At 41.0% G+C, this 25,878-nt stretch overlaps 1 protein-coding gene across 4 annotated transcripts in view; it reads left to right on the forward strand.

The window, feature by feature from the left end:
* lrba (LPS-responsive vesicle trafficking, beach and anchor containing) overlaps positions 1–25,878 on the forward strand; it is a 190,191-nt gene that overhangs the window by 39,748 nt on the left and 124,565 nt on the right. For all 4 annotated transcript variants that reach the window (XM_069689264.1, XM_069689263.1, XM_069689266.1 and 1 more), the window contains exons 15-29: positions 405–467; positions 1,062–1,159; positions 1,500–1,592; positions 2,890–2,998; positions 3,370–3,451; positions 5,506–5,629; positions 5,751–5,943; positions 12,818–14,227; positions 14,418–14,614; positions 15,801–15,954; positions 16,888–17,068; positions 18,705–18,838; positions 19,370–19,477; positions 19,622–19,763; positions 20,444–20,798. In XM_069689264.1, the coding sequence (XP_069545365.1) occupies positions 405–467; positions 1,062–1,159; positions 1,500–1,592; positions 2,890–2,998; positions 3,370–3,451; positions 5,506–5,629; positions 5,751–5,943; positions 12,818–14,227; positions 14,418–14,614; positions 15,801–15,954; positions 16,888–17,068; positions 18,705–18,838; positions 19,370–19,477; positions 19,622–19,763; positions 20,444–20,798 (3,443 nt within the window). The remainder of the gene's footprint in view (positions 1–404; positions 468–1,061; positions 1,160–1,499; positions 1,593–2,889; positions 2,999–3,369; positions 3,452–5,505; positions 5,630–5,750; positions 5,944–12,817; positions 14,228–14,417; positions 14,615–15,800; positions 15,955–16,887; positions 17,069–18,704; positions 18,839–19,369; positions 19,478–19,621; positions 19,764–20,443; positions 20,799–25,878) is intronic.

The raw sequence follows: 25,878 nt of genomic DNA on the forward strand, positions 1-25,878 counted from the left end.
TAATTAATATTTGAACATGTCAATTTTTTCTTTATCTCCTTGTAGAACCTGATAAAGCTCAGATATAGATTGGCAGGATGTTGATTGTGAGATGTTTCACTATTGAGGATTTTTGTTGCAGTTATTTTTCTGTATTATAATGCCTTATTTACATCATATTTTCATCTTAGACTAAATTGAGCAAACAGTGCTTCTACCTGTTTACTTGAATTAGTATCTAATACTTTTCTTGTGTGTAAGATAACTTCATAAAGTATTAAACGTTAACCCCAAAATCTACTATTTTGGCATGATTGAACATATTTAATTACAAGTTATGTACCTTTTCTTGAAGCTTTGCGCTGATGGAAATAAAAACCACCGGTCCAGACAATGGGGAAATGATCTGTGCAATTCTATTTTAGGATCATGGAGTGAAGGAAGACGAGCTGCAGAGTATCCTCAACTACCTCCTTACCATGCACGAGGTATGTGCATATGTACTGCTGTTTACTAAAGAAGGACCAGCAAAGACAGACCTCACCACCAGATGGCAACACAATACTACTATACTGCACTTTGTCTCCCAACCGGCTGTTCTGTAGAGCAAAAGCAAACAGTTTCGGTTGCTAAAGGCAGCATTACTGTTCCTTGTTATTTTAAGTCTGCCAGTTTGACATCCTGACAGAAGTGAGTTTGTTTACAGTGCAGTGATGCAGAGCAAATGAATCATTGAGATCAGTCAGTAACCCAGTGAACCTAAAGGGTGGTTACAACACTGTCTGGAAAAACCACGACCATGTGGCGGTCCTTCACGTTATAGATGACTTTTTATAATTATTCAGATGCTTGGGATGTATTCCATATATTATTGCTGCTACTGCCACTACTATACAATGCAGGAATATAAATATCAATGAGTGATGAGACAAATTGTGTATTTGCATTTATTTTTATTTAAATATACAGTAATAATAATAAATTCCTCACAATTTAGGGCATAAATGTGAAAGCTGTCTCGCTTCCGTCAGCCCTTTTTGAATACCACAGTAGCCCCAACTCTCTTCCTCCATGTTCCTCAGGATGACAACCTCATGGATGTACTACAGTTGTTGGTCGCTTTGATGTCTGAACATCCTGGGTCCATGGTCCAGGCCTTTGATCAGCGAAATGGGATTCGGTAATGTTCAACTTTTTTTTATATATATATATATATAAATAAATAAATAAACAAACCTATATATATATATATATATATATATATATATATATATATATATGTATACTCATGGATTGCTTTTGCTGAAAGTAACAATGGTCAAAGTTGGAGGAAATTATTTAAATTGTTTTAGTTTTGTGCCGCTGTAGGTTTATGCAACATATTGTGGATAATATAACTACTCATTGTTTTATGTTTCATTAAAAAAAAAAAATAACCTGAAGCTGTTTTGAAGATAGAAATATATTTGTTTTACTTGTTGTTTCATTTAATTTGGCTTTTTTTTTTTTTTCTTCTACAGTGTGATTTACAAGCTTTTGGCCTCAAAAAGTGAAGGAATAAGAGTCCAGACACTCAAAGTGATGGGCTACTTCCTGAAACACTTGTCACCAAAGTAAGTACCTAAAATACAAAACAAACACAAGCTATTCTTGTAAAATTGTCCAAAATGTGTTAAAAAATGTCAAATTATATAAAAAAACACTTATTTGTATAAATGGAGTGATAAAATAACTGAAAGTGAACAGTGGTACATTTTGATATCTTTTGCGTTGCGTTGATATGGATGATCTGATGACTGAATAGTTAGGGTGCAAAACCACATGGGCTACAATGCCCTAAACGTCAGAGTCTGTACTTGGATTCCTGGCCGGCGGGACCTTTTACTGCATATCGTTCCCTGTCGTCTCCTCACATTTCATATCTGTCTCTTGACTGTGCGAATAAAGGCAAAATACCAAAACAAGTAACTGAAAAATAAAAAGATAATTAATTAAATTCCACACCCTTCTTCCTTCAAAAAAATACATGTAGTTGCCAATTCTATTTTTGCACTTTTCAAAGAAACGTTTTAATGTTTTGTAATGATATTTTAATGCTCTAAAATATTGTAGCATGCAGAAAATGCTAATTATATGGCAAAATTTTACTTTCAGATTGTTCAACATTGGTCATCTTAGCTGTGTTTAGCTGCAGGCCTGTCGATATCAACTCAAATAACTAAATAATAATGAAACAATATATATTGTGTTATTATACATAATATAATTATAAAGCTGTCTATTTGTCTGATGATCAGTCAGTATTGTTACTTTGGGTGGTAATACAGGTTGCATTGTAAGCTCTTTGCTATTTAATTTAGCATCGTAATGCATATGCAATGCTGATGTAGGAGTTCAAGAGACAACGCCATCCCTTTCTTGGCAACAGTTTTTAAGCCGTGTGATCCAGATGCGGGGACGGCTGTTAAACTACCGGCAAATAGCCCACAGTTTAGCTAAAGTTTAAGCCTGATGAATGATCAGAGATGAAAGCGATGAGGAATTTTTAGCGATGACAAGGTCTTAATTCGTCAGCAGGGATTCTTTTTTTCATTTCCTCCGTCTTAAATGTCAGCTGCTACTCAACTGATTTCTATTGTTTATTTCAATCGCTGACATTTGATTAATCAGAAACTCCACATTTTGCCCATGTCATTTCTCAAAATATATTATTTTCCTTTTCAACAGCATTCAATATTACTTTTAAAATAAGAATGACTGTGGAGACATTTCTAGCCAATGATATACAGTCAGTTTTGTTTATCATTTTCAAGTTCATAAAATGCGTGGTATTGTTTACTGATACAAAAGTGGTTTAATAAAGTTTGTCTGTTTACTGACAAACTTTTGACCTCTTAACGTCCTGTTCAGGAGGAAAGCCGAGGTCATGCTGAGTCACGGCCTGTTCTCCCTGCTCACTGAACGCCTGATGCTCCACTCCAGCCAGTTTTCCATGACAACATACAATGTGCTCTTCGAGGTCAGTCTGCCCACGTTCACACTCCAGACTTTTGCTTGCAGGACTGAAGTGATTGACAACAACAATGAAACACAGTAACGACCTCTGTGTTTAACGGCATACCAATGTTGATTTCTCATTTGTTTACAGTATGTTTCTGGGTTGACTTTGTGCCTCATTAGCTAATCACTGTCAAATTATTCTATATGATATGAAAATGTAGTGATTTACATGAAATAATAGATTGGCTGACCACCTACAGAAACTTGATTTGACTATTATTCAGAAATGTGATCGTGAAACGTATACATCGCTCTGTGTTTTGTTTCTCTGTTATTGTCAAGACTTATGTAGACATTTATGACTTGAACTCCCTCTCTGTCCCTCGGTAGATTCTTACTGAGCAGATCTGCACTCAAGTGATCCATAAACAGCATCCGGACCCCGACTCCACTGTGAAGATCCTCAACCCACGTAAGTGCCTCCTCTGCGCCACACTGCTGTCCTAAATCATCTGCCGCCGCGCACCCTCTACATACCTACAGCTCCATACTGCAGCAGGATATTCCCCGTGGAACTGTGCGATCGCTATATACCGTCAAACAAATGAACGACATAAATTTTGCAGGCTGAGTGTATTTTCATGCTACTGAACCTCAGATGTAAACTTAACACGAGGATGGTGCAAACACTCGCACATCTGCTAGTTTTTATTAAGCTTCCGTATAATTTTTCACCAGGATTGATTTACATATGACGGAATAATACATGTAATAATTGATTAATATTCTGTTTGTTAAAAATGAATGTTGTATAAATAATTTGATCAACCAATTTTAACCTATTTTAATACATTTTCTTAAACATTTTAAAGTTAATGATTAATATTTATTTGTCTGTTGCAAAGTAAGTATTTCATAATTCAATGTATTATTTTAATATCATTTATTTTACAAAAGCCTGTGTACTATATTACTATTGTGTATATAATAACATATAATTAGTAACTATTACTACTAAGCTATTATTTATGATCAGTCATAAATCACCAAGTTATAATTGAATATACACATCCAAGCATTGGATCGAGTATAAATTAATACATACTATATCAACCTATACTCCTAACTTGTAGGCTATATATATTCATTCATTTTTTTCTCCCAGTGCATGCTCATTTAAAATTTTTTTTTTTTTTTACAAAAGGCAACATAACAAGCTGAAATAATGGCTTTGATCACTGTTCCCATGCAGGCCGTAACTTACCTCCAATTTCACGTCAGCTCACAAAATATTCTCATATGTTGAAATCCTAAGTATTCATTTCAACTGAGAAAATAAAACATCCCCCTCTCTTTATGTTTCTATACTTTCTGCTTCTATACATGCACTTTTACGCACACACGTGCAAAACAGCTTTAATCAGTTAGAAATCCAAGCACTTGGTATAATCACAACCAAGGTTTACTTCCAACCAGCCTTAATCTGACAAGGTCCTGCTGTAGTCACACATTGATTATCTTCGGCCTTTATTGTGTTAAAAACTCTCAGACCCAACCATCCTAGACAGGCGGTATATATCATAGAAACCTTGTATGGGTTTGTGCATGTGAGCATAGTCTGTGGAACACAGAGAGGTGGTCTGTTTCTCCTTTGCCGTGTATTCTCTTGATTTAATCTGCGACAAACTCCCAAAATGGCCCCCTGATTGCAGTCTTTAGTAACGTCAGAGCCAATCAAACAAACCGAGGAAGTACCGTTTCCCTCAAATTAACTCAAGGGAAAAGAACCAAGAGCAAATGGAAAAAAGAGGGGAATACGCCATCCCTCCGTCCTCATTCCTGGTACATGCTGGGGTAATTTTCTGGCGGTAAAGGTTCAGCGACTCATAATTTGAGTGACTAAGGCGTAGAAACAACACAACTGTCTACCGGGGCAAAGGGGCATCGGTTAGCGCCAAGGTCTGAAGAGACAAGTGAAATCCAAGCTCCACCGTCTCTCGACTCATAGCAAATGGACACTGACATTGTCTAGATAATTCATCTAAACAGTCAGTCTCTTTGGTTTAACCGAAACCAAGCCTTCCAGGAGGGGCTTGCGACTCTGGCTCTCTGGTTTGAAATGATACCAAAGCCATTACAGTATGATAAAGATCAATGGCCCCAGACTTTTTATTCTACTTCGTTCTGTTTTTCTTACCACAGGCGCAGATCTTCAGGTGTGTACAGCCGGGAGTTCAGATAGTTTGTGACACAATGATTTGCACATGTTGAGACCAATGTATGATATCGTTGTTGATTTGTGCAGTTTCCCCTCCTGCGACCGAGACGTTTTATATCCAAACAGAACGCTGGATGTTCCCAAATTCAGACATTTTATAAGACTTGGAAAATACAGTTTGCCGTAATGTATTATACCATAAAATGGACAAAGCCGACATAGTGTTTTGATATTTTCAGACAATGTTATTTTTCAGCTTCATAAACATGTTTTTATCTCAGACTGGATATTTTTCTGGTTGTCTTCAGAGATCCTGAAGGTAATAGCTGCTCTGCTGAAGAACTCTCCCCCGTCCCCCGAGAGCATGGAGGTGCGCCGGGCCTTTCTGTCAGACATGATCAAACTGTTCAATAACAGCAAAGAGAACCGCAGGTAAGAATACGACCGCTTCACGGGATAGAGAAGTACATCACACACCAGGCCACATGGTGTTTATACGCCAGTGGGATTCACATTCAGCACCTTCTCATCGCTGTGCGCTCGGTTGTTTCAGGAGCCTGCTGCAGTGCTCGGTGTGGCAGGAGTGGATGCTCTCTCTGTGCTTCATCAACCCGCGCAACACAGAGGAGCAGAAAATCACAGAAATGGTGTACGCCATCTTCCGCATCCTACTCTACCACGCCATCAAATACGAGTGGGGTGGCTGGCGCGTCTGGGTGGACACCCTGTCCATCACCCACTCCAAGGTCAGAGCACTCATTATGTCCTGGCAATGGACACAGACAGACGCACGCACGCACGCACGCACACACACACGCACGCACACACACAGTTAAACAGATTAGTTTATTTTTCGCTTTGAATCTTTCACTATTTCCTCTTTCTTTTTTTTCCCCATTTCTATAAATTCTTAATGACCTGTTTCTCTTTAAAAAAAAAAAAAAAAACCTGCTTCAGTATTTTCTGCTTAAACATTTACCATAACTGTAACCTTAACCCTCCTTCTTAGTTTGATTTCAGCCAAATGGACAGCAATATTCAGTCTGATATCAGCTGTCACCCATTTGTTTAGTTTCAATCTGACAAAATACAATTCATCAAACAAGAAATTAGAGAGCATTATCGTCTAACCCTCTAACTTGCAGCGTAGGGTAGCACAGTAATTGAACCTTGCCTCTCAGTGCCGATCAGATTAAGCAGTGGAAGCGCTGTAGTGATTATAATTTAAAAGCTGGTTGCAGTATATACCAATGGGAATGGATCCCTTTGGCCTTTCCTCTCTTTATTTATGTATAAAGTCTCTTTCCTTCACGTTGCACAGATAAAAATAAACTTCTGGCACTTCTGATTTCCAAAAGCTGAATTCAAAATACTGCTTTAGAAATTCAGTGTTGATATCACATTACGCTACTCTGGTCCAGAGCAGTGAAGTAATTGAGGCTGGTGTCAGATTGTGGTCTGGTTCTTTTTTAAGCCTGGCAGATTGATAGTTGAGTTAAAGAAGTGCTTGTGATATGAGATGCTTCACTATAATGTGGGCTGCTGTGAGTGCTGGCGTCCAACAGGGGGCACAGACAGACTGTCTGGGAGTTGAGGCCTATAAAGGAAGCAATTAGCAGGACTGTGTGTTGTATGTGGGGTGTTCTAAACTCCCAACGCCTCTCCACACCTCTGAACACTGTAGAATACAAAGATAAAGATACAAGAAGAAAGATTTACTCAACAAAAATGTAATGTGCATGTACAAGAGCAGATGCTGCTGCATGCTTTACTGTATTGTACTGTCATTGCATCATTGTTGAAACATTCATGAAGAAATATTCTGTTTGACACAGGCAAAACAAAAAGTGAAAGTAAATGTGTTAATATTCAAAGCTGTTGGCTATTTATGAACAACATCCTTTCTATGTAGGATTAGAGCTGCAGTGTTTCTGTCTCATTTTGTGACATAACTAATATCCAGTCCGTTGTTGTGCAGAAATAGTTCTTTGCACACGGCTGGCTTTGATTGCCTTTTTTCTTATAATTGCACAAGATTAATGCTGTTTCTTCTTGGCTGCAGTTACAATGGCGTCCAGTAGAATTTCCTGCACACACTATGTGTGAATAAACCCATGCACTTGTGAGATGTAACACACACACACACACACACACACACACACACACACACACACACACACACACACACACACACACACACACACACACACACACACACACACACACACACACACACACACACACACACACATGCAGCCACAGTGCAGTGACCCGCCTATGAATGGGATAGCTGCAGTGGATGCTAGCCACCAAGATACATGTATCTGCTATATAAAAAAAAAGCTAAAGAAACTCAATTGCAATTTTATTGTCCCGTTTGATAGATTTCCTGCCACCTTTGTAGCACCGAAGCTGTTTGTCACTGTTGCTCTCTCCTCCCACTGCTGCTGTGTGTGTGTGTGTGTGTGTGTGTGTGTGTGTGTGTGTGTGTGTGTGTGTGTGTGTGTGTGTGTGTGTGTGTGTGTGTGTGTGTGTGTGCCTGTGTCTGTGTCTGCGTGTGCGTGTGTGTCTGTATTTGAGTGAATGTGAGTTACCAGGCACATTTTCTCTTTGCCCTCCTTCTCTCTTGGGCTCGAGCAAGCCCTTCTCTCCGAGCCCATTGAATATTCATCGGAACTGTGTGAAAACAATCAGAGAAACAAGGCCTCATAAATACAAGCAGCCCACCGGGAGCCTCTTGATAAGTGCATATATACATTTACAAATACATATTTGCACATTTCCCTTTTACAAAGACTTGATGATTGAGTTTGCCTCGCGTCTACCACAGTAAAATCGTCAGTGTTTGGTGTGTATGGAGATTACATGCCTCAAGCTGAACGAATGCGTTCACATCTCTCCTTGTGGAGAGCTCCACTGCCTTTTGCATTAATGCTTTATTTGATTTTTGTATGTCATGCGTTACATAGTTCGATTTCATCATTTCCAGGATTTATGACTCAGGTATTGGTGTCTACCTACAAAGAAAAATGAAAGATATTTCCTAAATTTCAATTCAATAGAATATTCTTTAATGAGGAGTAGGATGAGCAACTGTGCTTACCAGACCTGTTTTTCTCCTCTTGTTAGTATATTAGGAATCCGAATAACTATACCAACTTGGGCATAACCAGCACATATCGTTTATTTTATTTTATTTTTTGTCTTATTTTATTTTGTAGTGAAAATTAATATAACAGTGAAATGTAATAACGGTTTGTGGGGAAGATAAGATTTAAAAAAGATGTGTGAGTGCGCGTGCGCATGCACGCACGTCAGTCATTAGCAAGTAAGTTTGTGTGTGCATGTGCGTCTCTGTGAATAGACAGATGTTCCTGCAGGTGGGCATGCTGACACAACAACCCTCCCGCTCTCAGCTCTCGCACCCCAACCAAGGTGCCCCTCGTCCATCTCTGCACACAAATCAGTTTGAGAAAAAGGAGATCTCCAAAAGAATGAAAGTGTAGCGTGAAGGTCCCAATGCCCTTCACACTCCCACTGTTATCAAACTTCATTAAACCTGTCAGACATTTTACCACTAAGATAAACATGAGCAGAAATGAGCAAAGAGATTTGACAAAGTATTAGTTAAGCTATTTAAAAATCTCAATTAAACTATATTTTCAGCTCTTGTTAGTTCACGATTGAATGTTGAACATCAGATTTAAATAGCATGGCCATAGAGTCTTTGCCTACTGGGCTTATTGAGACATTACACACACAAGACTCGAGCTGTTGTTCCTGACATAGTTAAAGATAGATGCATTGACCAGCAGATAAAGGAAGAAGGTGAGAATCCAATGCAAGATAAAAACATCGAATGTTGTCTGTGAAATCAAGCAGCGAGTCTTTCACAAACGTCGAGCATCCATATATTTGGTATATTATGTTATAATTGTCAAATAAGTATTTAAATGTGAAAGTGAAATGTATGAGGATCTGATGGCCAAAATCCCATAACTTTTTAGTGTGTTATCCTCAAGAAGAACCCCTCCCCCAGCTTGTCTTCCTATATTTGAGATAAAAATTACAGATAAAGACTGTCTATTTATATCTGGATTGAGTGTGCAGGAGAAAACTGAGAAGAAAAATGTTTTAACAAGAAGTGAGAAAGGACGATAATGTGAAAAAGAGCGAAACCGCACGGCCAGAACTGCAGTAGCAGATGACATTGATTTTGGAGGAGGAATTGCATTTAGCTAATCGGATTAGAGCGACGCTGCCCTCCCCATTTCCCCTTTGTTTTGTGGTCGCTCCCTATCGTTGATCTAAATGGGGACTCCCAGACCCCTACTATGGGGGTCCCCCAAGACTCTGCCACCCTAACCCTTACTGTAACAGGTTGTGGTGTTTATTCTGCATCTGGTGCACAATCATAGAAACTCAAAGTTTTAGATTCTGTGTAGATTTGATTTGTTTTGGAAATGTGACCGCATTGTGATGCATTCAGGTATGTTTCACTTCAGGAATGTAGAGATTTTACAGTATGTATTCTGTCAAACTATTATTATATCCAAAACAACACAAAATTGCCATAAAGAATTTTTTTTAATTTTTTTTTAAATTTTTTTTAAAGGATTGTATGTCCACTCCTGAAGCATTTCAAATCTTTTGTGTGATCTCGCTGTGATGCATTCAGTTAATACCATGTTACATGTCACATTAGAAAAGCCCACCATGTTTTTGTACATTACCATAACATTTTTCCATAACCCACGAAGGCCAGACCCAGTCATGGAGTAGAATGAAATTAGATTAGATCAGCGCTGATGTCTTAGCCACCCAAGGCAGTTTCTATATATTGTAGCAAGGCTAAATGCTCTTTTAAAAACCACAGAGACATATACTACCTCTGTCTAATGGTAACTGGATCTGTTCCAGAGCCCCATTTAAGGCCAGCATACATCATCTTAATGTACAGACTGCAGCCGGAATCTACGACGTTATGTGCTGCACTGCTTTCCTGCATAATTTTCATAGCAGTGTGCTCTGAATGAAGCTTTTTAATTGCTAAAAATGCTAAATGTCAAATTAAGCTCAAACTAATCGGGTAGAAGGTCTCGCTCTGTGATCACTGGGAAAGGAGGAAGAGAGAGAAAGACGGACTACTGGTGCATTTAGAAGAGGCTGTGCACTCAGAAAACAGCTATGGATTACCAATCACTGCTTCCCACTACAGAAGATTAATGAGCATCCATGTAGCAGGCTAATTTAGAACAATAACGCCTAATTAATTACAAATAATCAGCTTCTTTCTCCCCCTTTCCTTTCTTCCACACTCAATGACTCACTTTCTTTCTCTTCCTCTTTTGCAATTTCTTATATTTTTCATCGCTGGCTTTCTCATTTTCTTTGTTTCATTCTCCCTCTCCTTCTCTCTAAATAGCCTCAGGTGAAAAAGCAGCAAAGTAGGTCTAGTTTCAGCCCCCCTCCCTCCACCTCCACCACCAACCCATCTTTGACTTTCTGTCCTCCAAGCCCAGTGATTAATGCAGGGTCTTAAATTAGGCGTGGGAGGATTTGCCGATGCCGGACACGCACTCAGCACAGCCAGGAGACACACACTAATAGTATCTACCGCTAATCTATGACCGCTTACATGGATGGGCTCTTCCTCAAATGCCACTGCAGACCATTGTCGTTATAGACTAGCAGTCTAGTCTACCCATATCAGATGGTAAGAAGACTGATGGAGGTTAATAGGCCGTCGGCAGCTGCTCATACGAGAGAGGAAGAGGAAAAGTTTTAAATATGTTGCAGATAGCCATAAATGGTCCCAGTGGTTAGATGTTGTAACAAGCTCATAACAAAAGAGCATTTTGAGAATATCTTGCCTCCATAATTTAAAGTTTCTATTTCAAACAGGATGTTAAGCCATGAAATGAAACATGGAGAGAATTAGTTGGAAAGCAGAAAGTGTAAACCAGTGGATTCAGAGTGAGGGAGGCAGGTTAATGACATCAGATGGGAAAAGCATGCGAGTGGTTGTATTTCTTTGTGAAACTATTTACAGCATATCACAAAGTAACTGCTAAAAACTATTTTTAAAATAGGCTTATGCTAATTATAGGACATGAATTATCTTTTCAGTGGTATGTGAATTTACTTTTACACTAGTTTTCATCCCCAAAGCTGTAGCAAAAACCACAAAATATACAAATATTTCTATACAACAACAATATACAAGAACAACTTTATTTCTAGCTGTGTTAAAGGAGCTGGACTTAAAGGATAGTACCGGTACATGAGAAGTTGACTAATAGAATTTAGGCACACTCACTTACTTTTAATACCCTTGAAGGTAGTTTAATCACATTCAAGTTTTATTTTAAAACCCATACGATTGCATGACAGCTCGCTCCTTGCATTGTTATTTTACCTCCTGAGAAGTAGCAGGCGGCGAAGGAGATGGCAGAAGCAGGTAAACGGGAAAGTATCTGGATCTGGCAGAGAAGGAATTGTATTGGTCGTCATGTGTAGCAGGTATGAACTTGTGGCTTTCAGCAAAGATAACGTTGCCAAAGTATGTAGGCAGAAGTCATACTAGTTTGTATGTAAAGCGGGTGGGCGAGTATTGAGGGGAGTAGTTCTGGGACACCAGGACTGCTGTTCAGCTTTCCTGAGGTGTCGTGGGCCGGACTCGATGAAACACCAGTGAAATGAGGCGCCCACTTGATAACCCCAGTGAGATACTGCACACTCTGTGTTGCTAAGGCTTTGTATTAGGTGGTGTCTTACTTTGGTAAATGAGTGTAGCATGCATAGTGTTAGCGTAGCATACTGTGAAGTAGTGTTTGGTTGGTGAAGAAAGGTAATATTGAGTCAGTCGACACTTGCAGTGTTATTGTATGTACATTAATATGGCACTTTGTTTGTACCTTAAAAGTGGTGAATACAAAGTTATTAAAGAAATGATGGCCCACACTTCAGAACTGAATTCCAAATGGCATACTTCCCTTAGTACACTAGCAAATAGTGCTCTTATATGTCAGCACTCTTACTTGTGTCGTGCAGGGATTTTGACCAGGTAGTGTTGCCTCAAACAGCACACTGCTGTTCTGTACTGACCGGAAATAACTGCAGCACCTGCCAGCATATCTGCAGATTTAATTACTTTACCCAGAAATGAACGCGTCTTCGTGGCCTCTGTTTAAAACACACTGATGGATTCTGTCCAGCAGCAGTATTGTGGTACTTGGTGAAAAATAAACACTTTAGTGTGGTGTTCTGCAACAGCTGCAGCTTCCTCAAACGTCTCCATTTGAAAATGATTTTTGTCGGTGGTCCCTGCTTTTCCTCTACATGGTGACCGTATAGGGTGAAAAGTGTCCCAACGGTTCGCAATCATTATTTGGATCGTTTTGAGTGCGTCATCTAGCTACTTGTAGTGTTTCTGTACTTGACAGTGAAAACGCACTTATGCACTCAAAATAGTTTTAGCATCTAAGTACGACATTTGTAACACAGCAAAGCTCTGTAATAAACTAGAATTTTTCTTCAGCGAGGGCAGAGCAAATTGATAATTGGTGACACAACACATCAGAAGTGTTTCTAACAGTGTAATGCATTTTGTGTTCGCAGGTAACTTTCGAGCAGCACAAAGAGAACCTATCCCGCATGTTCCGTCAGTACCAGCATCAGGAGTCTGCCGGCTCTCTGACCTCCATCCGCACCATCTCTGGCGTCAGCCAAAACTCGGAGACAACGGAATGTGTGAACGGGCCGCCTGCGGAGGAGACGGCTCCCTCCACCGTCATTGAGCTCACGGTGGATGAGCTGTCCCAGAAATCCCCTGACTCGGCGTCCAGTTCTACCATCACCTCCAGCCCAGCGGAGGCTTCTGATGAAAGGGGACACACATCCATCACCGTGTCCAACATCCTGGCCAGGGCTGAAGAAGAAGAGCAGAAGCTGGTGGAGGAGTCTTCCAGGGATGGCTCAGGTGTCAGAGAAGAGACTGAAGCTACGGTGATCCATAAAACTGATACAGAGGAGCAGATTGAAGAGATCAAACAGCAGAAAGCAGTGACTGAGACTTCCACTGACAAAAGCAATGAGACATCAGTTGGCGTTGAACCTGAAACAGCTGACACAAAAGCAGTGGAAGAGGTTAGAGACTCGATAACATCTGCGAGTGATGATCTACGAACACCAGTAACAGATGCTGAAAAATCTGAGACTGAACACCACAAAGGTGAATTATCAAACTCCATGACAGAAGACTCTTTAAATGATGCAGACACAGAGCTGCCAGTGCTTTCAGAACCAGGTCAGACTGATCAAACGTCCCCCGAGACAACAGCCTGTCTGGAAAACAGCATGCTGGGAGGAGCGTCCGTCTTCAACGAGGACCTGGTGGACGTGTCATCTGTTAGTGACCAGATCCACCCCAGCGATGCCGATGATAGCCACGAGGAGTCCTCTTTTGTTTCTGCTGCTGCTGAAGACGAAGGGGCGGTAGTAAAAACGGAGGATGATAAACCCGAAGATGACGAAGGCAATAAAGATAATCAGGAAGAGCAGGGGTTGAAAATGGAAGAAGAAAAAGATGAGAAGCAGGAGGATATAGTACAAGAAGGAAATGATGAGCGTGAAAGTGGTGAGAAGCAGGTGCCTCGTATAGAGAGTCGGACTCCTCCACCTGAAACACCTGAACAAAGTGTCACAGAACCACCCAAAGAAAACAGTAGAGATGACCAGCCTTCCTCCTTAGCCGAACCTGCTACTCCAGACCAGCAGCCCTCAAAAAGCCCACTACCCTCTACAGCATCAGACTCAACTGCACTTAGCCAGCCTTCAGAAACCAGCGGCAACACCGGAGAGGAAACGCCGTCTGGTGCCCCCGACAGTAGCACCACCGCCTCCAGCTCTGACACCCGCAAGAGCGTGGACTCGGTCAGCAAGACCAACGAGATCAAAATTGCCAGACTGGATGTGTCCAATGTGGCCTTAGACACCGAGAGACTTGAACTGAAGGAGACCTCTGCAATGGTACGCATCTCATTTTCAATTTTGTATCTCGTATTGAATCTTTCGATTTTGCTAAATTGTGTTTTATAGAATTGAAAAATATATTTTGGGCAATTTTGACCAATTTGATAGTTTAAGTTCCACACCCTGTTTCTCTCAGAAACCACAGCATGTTAATAGCTCAACTTGCTTTGCTCCTGTATTTCTGCAGGAAACAAACCAAGGCCAGTCGACGGCAGCGGCGGCAGCAGCAGCAGAAGGTTCTTCAGGCCAGCAGAGAGACAGCAGCTCCTCTGCTCCTCGCTCCACCATGTTTCGTATCCCAGAATTCTGCTGGTCCCACATGCACCAACGCCTCCTCACCGACCTGCTCTTCTCTATCGAGACAGATGTCCAGATGTGGAGGAGGTGGGGAAACAAAGCGGCGACTCTGATTTCACTAATGCTTTTGTTAACAATAGTATTGATTTATGGAGTAAAGATTTGTTGACTTTTGAAGCCTCCGAGGAACACACAGAAGATTTCATCTTACAAGCCTTCTGCTAATTAAGTGTCGTCTGTGCCAGAAACAATCCCTCACAAGTTGTTAGTGGGAAGAAGATGGATTTTATGCAGATGTCTGCCTCTAAATACCATTAATTTATGAATTTATTTTTCTGCACGTATTTACCAATTTAAGCTAGATAGAGGCCGACATGAGATACATTGAAGGAATAGTTTCACGTTTAGGGAAATATGCAAGTTGTTTTCTTGCCAAGACTGAGATTGTAAATCAATACCACTGTTGTATTGGAGGTTAGGAGCCATGAAGCCATTAACTTAGCTTCATATTAAGACTGGCAGTTGTGAAAAACTAGCTCACCTGGTGTGTTCAAAGTTTAGAAATCTGCTTACCAGCACCTCCTGAAGCTTACAACAAATTTTTATGGGAATTTAAAGGCTTTAATTATTTCTCAGCTCCTCACTTCTTGGTGCCGTGACTTCCTGGGACCAATTGTGGTGCATGGACGGATAAACTGCTGTTTATCAATAAATAGCTTCACAATATAACTTCCTCTAAACCCAGTAAATGCAGTTTTTACATGAGTGTTTTGCAGATTAAAAAAATGACATGCAAAGTGTTCATCAGTGAGCTTTAGGCATGCTGTTCCACGGTATTTTGAAACGGGCTTGCAGTTCCCCATCATTTCCAGTCTGTAGACCAGGCTAAGCTACTTGTCTCGGAATAATGAGAGTGGTGTCTATTTTCTCGTCTGACTCTTAGTGAATGAATGGGACATGATCTGCTTTTTTTTCTATGTATTCTTTATTGAGTAAAGTTCCCTTCAGACTTGAAGAGGTAAATGTGTGTGCAGGAAATGTTTAGGTAAAAATATGACCCGGTATTAACTGTTAGCTGCCGTGTTTAACTTATCCAAGTAAACTAAATTAAATGTCCAATTAATTGACACTCGGTAATAACAATGCAACTCACATGCTTCCATTTGAAGTTGAAGTACTGCTGTTGTCGAAGCTCACCTTTAGAGTTTGGTTACTGCATTAACTTTGTGTTCTGCTAACAAACAAAACCTCCTTTTTGTCCTTTTCCTTTTAGCCACTCCACAAAGACCATTCTGGACTTTGTGAACAGCAGTGAGAACGTGGTATTCGTCCACAACAGCATACACCTCATCTCCCAGGTGGTGGACAATCTCATCATGGCTTGTGGAGGCATTTTACCTCTGCTCTCTTCCGCCACCTCTTCCTCTGTGAGTCCCTCAACACGCGTGTGATGTTATTTTTGTACTTCAGTCTGTGTAGCCGATGGCTCCGGTCACAGGAAGTTATCCATCCACATTGACCTTTTCCCAATTACATTAGACTACAGTTAGCTGCCTGCTAACGTTGTTAGTTTGTTTTTGTCTTGTCTGACCTCGGTGACGGCTGCTCTCTTACATGATTCGTTGCTTCTGCCGGTGACCTGGGCAGCCTGCTGAAGAAACGGGTCAACGTTCAGCTCCATTATAATTCAGTTACAGTCAGTTGTGTGTGCCCTCTAACCAGATTTCAAACTGAATGAGAAAAATTACAATTTTACATGCCGGGATGTATAGCTGCCACATAATGTTACATATGTACATGTGGCAAGTCAGTGTGATTAATCACTGGTTATTTAACATAACTCAAGGGAAATATGTTCAGTCTTCAGAGGAGCAGTGACACAACTTTCACTCTCTCTTCTTTTAAGATTAGACTTAAACCCTCCCTATTTGATTCTTTTTACAGTTGGATCTGGCTCAGGTGATTCATAACTATCCCTGAGTTATACTACTCTAGGTTGCTACATTTATTTAACGTCAATGTTTTTATGTGGTTGTTTATTATTTAATTTGCTTGCTGAATGTTGTTTTGTAATTGTAAAGTGTATAGGATCATGTTGAACGGGTATTTTTAAACTTAAATAAAAATGTAATGGAACTGAGATCATGTTGCTTTTTGGCAGAAAATATCTATAATGGACTTTGACCTTGATTTAAAAATTTTCCTGAAATAATTTTGAATCCAGATAACAAAATATGCGTGTTCTTAATCTATAGTGAATGAACAATCCTTGCATAAAAATAGCAGAATGTTTTTCTATTTAAATTAAAGTACCTATCCATTTCTTACTGTGGAATTTTGTTTGATCTTTTTTCCACCAGCATGAGCTTGAGAACATTGAGCCGTCCCAAGGCTTGACAGTGGAGGCTTCAATCACCTTCTTACAGCGCCTCATCAACCTCGTGGATGTCCTCATCTTTGCCAGCTCCCTTAACTTCACAGAGATAGAAGCTGAGAAAAACATGTCATCGGGGGGCGTCCTGCGACAGTGCCTTCGCCTCGGTAGGCACATTATCCTTCATTTTTGTCACATTATTTCTGCTAGCTAGCTTTTTGTTATCAATTGCATTTTTTTTTTTTTTAACCTGTTTGTCTCTTTTTTTTTTCCATTATTTCTTCAATCGTGCTGAGCTTCCAGATGTTTAGCTGTTTCATCTGTATCACCCACCTTTTAATACCATCTTTTACCAAGCTCTCTGTCCTCTCTCGTTCATCGATCCACCTCACATCTGCCAGCAGTAGCCTTCTGTATTAGCCCCAGTCGTGGCTCTTTGCAGCCTTTTTGACCCTCTTGTCGTTCTTTTCTGCCTTCTTCCTCTAAATCTCCAGCTGCTGCTCTCATCCCCTCGCCTCTTTCGCTCCGCTCATATCAGCTCTCCCTTATCTTGTTATTATAACCCTACTGCACGGCAACACTTTAAAATGGCTGCTAGCATGATATAGTGAGTTGTCCATAATGGCTTTGGCTGTACTCTAGTGCAGCGTTGCCCGAGGCCTTTTTCTGCCTTCTATTCCAGGCTATTAAAGTTTCCTCTGACAGCATCAAAAGCCCAGCCTCGCAGCCGCTGAATAAAAGATTTTGAAATTCTTACATTATTCATTTTTTTTTTTTTTTTTTGCGGTGCACCTTTTCAGATCAACAGTATACACATGTGCACACACTGAGTGTGGAAGTACCACAGTACTTTCTACACTGATATAAATAATTTCTTAATGTTTTGATCTGCATATGTAATAATGTGAATTCAGGTATCCATTTTTGCTTTTACGTACAGTGATGGTTTCAAACAAAAAGGCTGTCAAAAGGCAAACTTTTTGTCCAAAGAACACTTCTTTGCAGGAAAGCAACGCCACCATAGTACATGTTCAGTTTTGAAAAGCAGCCGTTATGAAATGAATATTTGATGAGGTATGTGCTCCCCATTGCTGGCACCTAATCTGATTTTGGAAAACTGTAACAAGGTTTTAGCGTCTCCACCCCTCCCTCTCCCTCTCTTTTTATAAATGGTCGTATGAAAGAGTGGTCCTAATGGAAAAAGCGAGCCCATTTCCAGGCGGAATAATTCCCTCCTTCGTAATCTAAATGCCTCAGAGTTAACATTTGTCAATTGTCAAGCACAGAACAGTGGGGGTTGGGAGGGGCTCCAAAGAGGAGCAGTACATTAAATTACAAATGTTAAGTGTGCCAGTTTTGAACCCACCTAAAGTTATCGGGCCGCAAGATTTTTTTTCTCTTCTTTTTGTGTGTGTCGAAGGACGCATCTCGCTGCCTACTCAGCATGTGCACACCCGAGCAGTGTCATTTGTTATGGCCGCTGCACACACTGGATGTGATTCAAGAGCACACCCTTACACTATGACCTTGGGAGGAGAGGTGGAGCAGGGAAGAGTGAACGATGCTGCCAGAGTTGGCCAGAGCACTGACCTTGTCATGGCCCCACTTTTTCTATTTTGTTTTTGTCTCTCTCAGCTGCTTCTCTCATGGCCTTCTCACTTTATGAGCTGGATCTTCACCTCGGTTTCTCTTTCATGGCATTTGGGGCATACAAACACAACGAATTTTACTATTGCATGTTTTCCTGACAGTGACTTTATTTATATGATTTCACATAATATCTCATTCTGCGTCCCTCCCTAGTGTGTGCTATGGCAGTGAGAAACTGTTTGGAGTGCCAGCAAGCCCAGTTCAAGCATGGTGCAGAGAGCTCAGCACGCAGCTACACAGCCGTGCCCAGCACTGTGCTCGGAACAGTCAAGTCTACATCTGCACAGGCAAGTAGTCCAAATATCTCATTAAAACATTATTTAATACATTTTCTATACTCTCTGATATTTTAAAAATATCACAATTGTTTCCCCTAAAATACAAAATTACATTTCCACTCTTCTACTGGTCATACTTTATATTACACAAATAGCTACATTTTTTTTTGTCCTTTTCCTATCCTAAACCAGGGGGAGCTTTGTCCTTTGTCCTATTTACCAGCAGCAACCAAGTGTTATTGCATTAGCTCTCATCTTATTGTATTACCAGAGGTTGCTATTTGTTACACTAGACCCGGCCCTGTCTCTTTGCCCCTTTGATTTGATACAGTGACTTCCAGTAAAGTCATGTTGTTCTTCCCTGAACCGGGTGTTAAAACTCATTTATAATGCAGTGACTGTATAGAAAAGCCATTATGTTAAGGACATGATCTCAGGAGGGTTAGCTTCCCTAAGCTTACCCTACACCACAAAGTGCACATGGACTCATAAAAATCCTGATTCATGTGGTAATGGTTTGATGTTCTTGCATGCATGCAGAGTCCTGTTGATGCTGTGACAGGTGGCATGTCTCCAATCAGAGACTTGGACCGGCTGCTGCAGGACATGGACATTAACCGCCTCAGGGCTGTTGTCTTCAGAGATATTGTGAGTGGTACAGAGGACACCTTCATCTATGCACACACAACACAGCACTCGGAACATTTATAAAATCATCTTTCCCTGCTTGTCTCACTCCTGCTGCTTTTTGAGGAAGACGCAGATTGTTTTAGTGTATCTTGTTTGTTTCAGGAGGACAGTAAGCAGGCTCAGTTTCTGGCTCTTGCTGTGGTTTACTTTATCTCGGTCCTCATGGTGTCCAAGTATCGGGACATCCTGGAGCCCCATAACGACAAGAAACAACCCCACAGATCCCAGTCTGCGAGGAGTACAGGTAGACAGAAACTTTATCTGAAATATGGATATGTAAAGAAAGATAATGTTGGACATTCTCTTGCAGTTGTTTCCAATCTTTTCCTGCTAAGTGCAAAGCTTTGTCTGCAGGACTTGCAGCCCTTTAATCAACCCTTTCATTGTCATGGCAGTTGCTGTTATAACCTCTTCCCTTTTTTGATTTTTTTTTTTTCTTTTAAAAAATGGGGCTGCATACTTTAGTGTAAGACACGTTATTAAACTATTGAATAAGAAAAAAACACTGAACAGAATTTTGATCCTCACTATCATGTTAATCATCTGTTGAGCCATCGCGGAAGTGCAACATTGCCTTAATTCAGGGGTCTCCAACCTGTAGCTCACGAGCTACCAGTAGCTGGGGAAGGTTCAAACAATATGCAGTGTTTCATATGCATAGACTTACTCGCTTGGGCTGCCCAGGTATATTCTGCAATAAGTTTCAGCATTTCTTTTTTTTTTTTTTGTCATTTTATTTTTAAAACTGTCTGAGAAAATGAAATTACATTAAAAGAAACAAAAGACTAAATGCATAACACATGCTTGTAGATCTCAAAGGAAAAAAGGTTAGAGACCCCTGCCTTAATCGCTGATGTGCCTTTATAACGCAGTTCTTCATGATCTTCACTGTCATCATAGCCTTCATTATCTTTGTCTTCTTAGACAGCGGTGCTGTTTCTGCTGGGACAGAGGTAGAGAATGGCTTCTCCCTCAGGCGGTACGACTCTGGCATTGGTGATGACCACACCTCAACTGCTGCGAGCGAGGCAGATCTGTCATCCTCTGGTGTAACTCACGGTCCGGACGCCATCTCCGAGGCCTTGTCTACGCTGTCATCTGAGGTCAAACCTGCTCTGTCTACTGATTCAAAGGGCAAGAATGTGAAGGACATTCTGCGTAGCCTTGTGAGCGCTCCAACCGATGATATCATGGTGGACCCGAGTCTGCTGCCACCAGCGTTTCTAGGTGTGGGCGACGCGGCCAGAGAACCATCACAACAGTTCCAGTCTTTTGATAGGTGAGGGCTAAGGTTCAAACATGGCTTGACACGCACATATACTACCCATACCGTTTGTGGCAAAATTCAGATTTTCTGTGCTGCAACTTGATGATTGTGGGCGGTGGAACAGGAAATTCCCCTGTTGTTGACACCCGACGGCTATGTCAGTTTCTCAGAAGCTCATGTGGTACATTGTGTTGTGATTCTCGAGCTCTACAGTCGTCAATTTCATACCATTTATCCCAGCATGACTGCAGGGGACTTTTGAAAGTCAGACCTCGAAAACATCTCAGCTTGGTATCCTCATAGGAGGCTTTGGTGGATCTTGGAAAAACATTGTGTAACAGAAAACCCTTTTGAACTGGGGAATCTTAGTCTCAGACTCTTTTTGTCTTGCGCTCCCATTGTTCTCTCTGTTAGCTGTTGATGCACGTCCTCATCAAACAAACTGTTTTAAAAAGTACCTGTCTGCAGAAAAACAGGAGTCCTGTCTGGGAAGAAGAGGCAGAGAGACAAAGCTGACAGGAAGCTGTTTCTTTTCACCTTGCCATTGATATTTAACAACTTTCTTTTTCATCTTTCCTGCTTGTTTCTCCTTGCCTAACATTCAACATTGAGGGGTGGGGGGGTAAGAACTGTATAAAATGCTTTACCTCTGGTGGTGTGAGGTGAACAGTCATAAGTAAGGCTTCAAAAGCAGAGCGGGGTACTGAAGCCACAGACGGGCCCAGGTGAGAGAGGATGGTTACTGGTCTGGTTTGCATTTGGAGCACTGATTCTCTGACAGACATTTACAAACGGTGAGGGGGGAGGTCCAGGGGAAAAGAGGGGGAAGGAGAGAGATGGGAGAAAGGGGAGAAGGAAGTCTTCATGGGGAAGGGTGTCAAGTCAAAGTTCTCATGTATTGAAGAAAAGATTTCTACATTTTTCCTGTTCTCTCGCTCGTTCGCTCTCTCTGTCTCGCTCTCTCTCTCTCTAACACACCCACACTCAGTCAGTCTGGCCGCCCCCAACTGTGGGAATTCCACGGCATCTCTGTGATCGTGTGTCTTTATCTGAGGAATGCTTTGTCAGGTCTCAGGGCGCTCCTCATATCAGGGGGATTAGACTGGCTCCTGTCCACTGAGCACACTCAGTAGGGAGAGAGGACGTCAGGAGAGCTGGAGAACGTAGACTAACAGCTTGCTCGCTGACTATGGGAGCCTCTTCATGCAAGGTACACAGGCCAGGCTCAGAGAGCAGAACAGCTACCTTTCAGAAAGGAAGGGGTTCATCTCACTGGCATTTAATAATGATCTCAATATAAAATAGAGGAAAAGGGTGCCAAAACCAAATGTTTTTTAGTCATCAAAAAGAGGTAATGAATATGTAGTTTAATAAAAAAAAAAAGAAAAGAAAAGAAATGAATAATTTTCCAGAAAGAAGTACTTTTAGCAAAACATTCCTCAAATAGAAGTAAATAGTGCGTTTTGGTGCATTTAGGCAGCTGGATGAAGAAATTTGGATCGACTCAAAATAGACTACTATGTCCATGATGAAGGAACACAGTGCAAAGATGTGTCTCAAACTGATTTGTTGACAGAAACTAGCACCAGCCTTATTCTTTAAGCTGGTTATCTTTCTCAGTTAACTGTTAAGTCTGTCATATTTTATACAGTATTACATTTCCAATTAATAAAAAACTGAAAATCTTGACCTTTTTTAAGAGGGTGAAACCACCAAAGTTTGGTATTTGTGCTTGACCAATGGCCTAAAAGATAAATTGATTATGAAAAGATTTTCTTGTTACTTATGTGATATATTATTAAGTGTCAGCACTTAACACCTCCAAGCCTTTCTTCTACCCAGATGTTCCACCATTGTTTGGCCTCACCGCTGAGGAGCTACGCTATTTTGCTGTCTCCTAGTCATAACTACCCTACCATCCTTGTCATTCACTGACTTTAAACTTGTATTTATTCTCAGTTTACCACTTTTTATCAACCTACTGTCTCTCAACCCTTAGCCGTACCAATTACCTTCCGACGCATGTAAATATGTTCCAATGGTGTTTATTATCTTGATGTAATGTCTCCATCACCGCTCTGCATCTCCCACTAACTGCTAAGTCTTCCAGTGACAGCAGTACAAGCCTGAGCTGACATTCTACACTGACATCTCCTGCCAAAACATGGCAACTTTCCGCTTGCCCACAGGGCTGGATTTATGAGCCCAATGTATAAAAAAAAAGCAGGGATCTCCCAGATAAAAACTGGGGGTGGGTCACAGGGTGAAGTATCCTAACTGATTTATTTACTAGTGGAGACGTGCTGGATTTCTCCCATGCATTTCTCAGCCATGCCCCTGTTATGACAGCCAGTCTGCAAATATTTGCTGACATAATCCAGAACCAAACATTGTCATTGTACAAGTCTGTGATTTAGACTGCATGGTTCAGCAGAATATGTGAGTGTTAGACACTGGGATATACATGGTGCAGTTGTTTGCATTCCTGGCAGCAGTATGCATGAGAGAGCTGATGTACAGATGAGTTGTGTTGATGGTGGAACGTTGTTAATGTACAGCTGACAGTAAGCATGTCAGACATAAGCACAACTGGGACTTAAGGCCTCCCTTTCTATATGTAACACAACAATTTGTAAAAGTGAGACTTTTTAAATGAAGGATTTATCACCGTGGATTCACGCAAGTTCACCTGCTGTGGTTTACCTTGATCCTACATCAAACTGGTGAACACATCAGCTCTTCTTTAACTTTCAGGTATTTGTGTCATTCAGATAACAATAGACTCGGTCCCTTTAAGGTCCTCGATTACCTGCAAGGATTAATATTGACACTGGATCAATCTAGATGTGCAATATATTGACCAATATTTTATAATACACCTAATACTTAATAATAACCTAGAAATAATCTCTGAAACATTGTCATTACAAGGTTGTGGCAAAGATAAGTTTAGAGTCTGGATACAGGTTGCATGATAAATATCACAAATATCAAATGATAAAATTAAACCAAGTTTAGTAAACTCATTTGGATTTTTTTTTAACCGAAAATTCATAGCATTTACACAAACAACTAAAAGAAGAAAAATAATGGATAAAATGTAGTCATGTACTGCAACTGTCTTATCTTCATGCAAAAGCCAAGCTAATACTGGCCTTGTAAACATGCTGACAGTGTTCCATTGCACACATTTTTATTGTTTTTTATTTTTTTTTCATAGAAAGTTATCTGCATTTCCTTTTAAAGTATTGATTATCAAGCAACACAGAACTTAAGCACAGGATATGCATGAAGAGAAAAGACAAGATTCTTCCTAGGTCACCAGATAACAACCAGAGTCGTGCTATCTGCATGTCTTCTGTCTCTTCATGTAATCCCAGACTGACTTGATGTTTAGTTCAGGGCTCCGTGGGGGCAATACCATCAGTTCTTCGTATTGTTAAAGATGGTACCTGATGACTGGCTGTATGTTTGGGGTCATTGTCATATTGCAGAATGAATTTGGGACCAGTCAGGCGCCACTTTGATGATATTGCGTGTAAACATTTAAAATGGCCTAAAGCCCACATACACAGTACTGTGTATAATTAATAAAATATGTCTGCCCATTTAGACCAAAAATCAACCTTTTCTGTCTTCGCCCCATATTTTGTGGTTGCCCCTCGTTCTAAATATATAACATCCGACCAATGCATTTCCAGGACTCTATATGTATGTCCACACACAGTACAATATTCCTGTACATACACATAAATGCACACATGAAAAATATTCTCATTTTTTGTGGGCACTTTGGTCCCAGTTGCTCCCTCCATTAACCACTGATGTCATCAAAATAATGTCCCTCCCATGACAACCGTCATCCTGCAATCACGGCTCCATGGAGTGTTGGACGTTGTGAACTTTATTGGAGTTGATTTGAAATTAGTTTTGAAGTGTGCTTGCGGTCAATGAATACCATTTTGAACAAAGACATGCACAGACTTGCATGAAACAAGGGTAAAAGAGGAGATCAAAGCTGTGCTGGTGTGAGCACTCTTCCCCCTGGATGTCCGTTTGAAGTTAACACTGTAGAGAGGGTTATTTTTACGCGCACACAGACACACCACAGACATTTCGTTACACACTCTCACACTTGTTTTACCTGAAATAGCAGAGATTACTGGAATCCCAGTGTTTACTGCACTTATCCATTGTAGGTTAGAGACTTTTAAATAATTCAGCCTCAGCCCAACACACACACACACACACACACACACACACACACACACACACACACACACACACACACACACACACACACACACACACACACACACACACACACACACACACACACACACACACACACACACTGCCCTGGGCTCCTGTTTGTGGGTTGAGTGGGGCCGCTGACGGCTGATTAATTGACTGGGGCGGCCCACTCATGATAAGTGTGGCTAATGACCTGCTGAATAATTCACTGGGCCTTTGCTGAGGAACAGATGGAAGGCCAAACACATACACAGACATGTTCACTGGCAGACTCCTACACACTCGTGCATTTATGTGTACACTCTTGTGCATGTATTAAAGTATTTGCGGGCACACTCTCTCAGACGCGCACACGCATAGGAGGTCCCCTGTGTCTCCGTCTCTCTCTGCTGCTGTTGACACCCGGGGTGCTTCATGTCAGCGCCGCCCTTTGCTCCCCGATATCACCATCCAGTCCACTCACTATCTGAACAGAAAAAAGTTACCAGATACTTTTATCTCCACCCGTCCTAACTATCATTACCGATCATTCTGTTCTGTCATTACTTCAGTTTTTATGTACTGTATTACAATACTCTTTCTGAGTTTGCAGTAGTATTTTAAACACCACTGTCAAACCACTGGGATCCCAATGCAGCTCTATTATTTTCTCTCAAAGCAAAGCTCAGCTGTCAGGATTTAACATTCACAGTAACTTTTAATAGATCGGATCAGCTGTCTTAAATCAACAGAGAGCAGCCTTTGATACTGCAGCCAGGTATCTGTCTGCACCACGGGGAGCCAGACCCAACTCTGGGGTGCGCGCGTGTGCGTGTGTGTGCGTGCACTCACTCACACA

The sequence above is a fragment of the Brachyistius frenatus genome, unplaced genomic scaffold (genome assembly GCF_029030835.1).
Source record: "Brachyistius frenatus isolate BFR_SWC_R1_liver_20210118 unplaced genomic scaffold, ASM2903083v1 Contig_7, whole genome shotgun sequence".
Lineage (NCBI taxonomy): Eukaryota > Metazoa > Chordata > Actinopteri > Embiotocidae > Brachyistius > Brachyistius frenatus.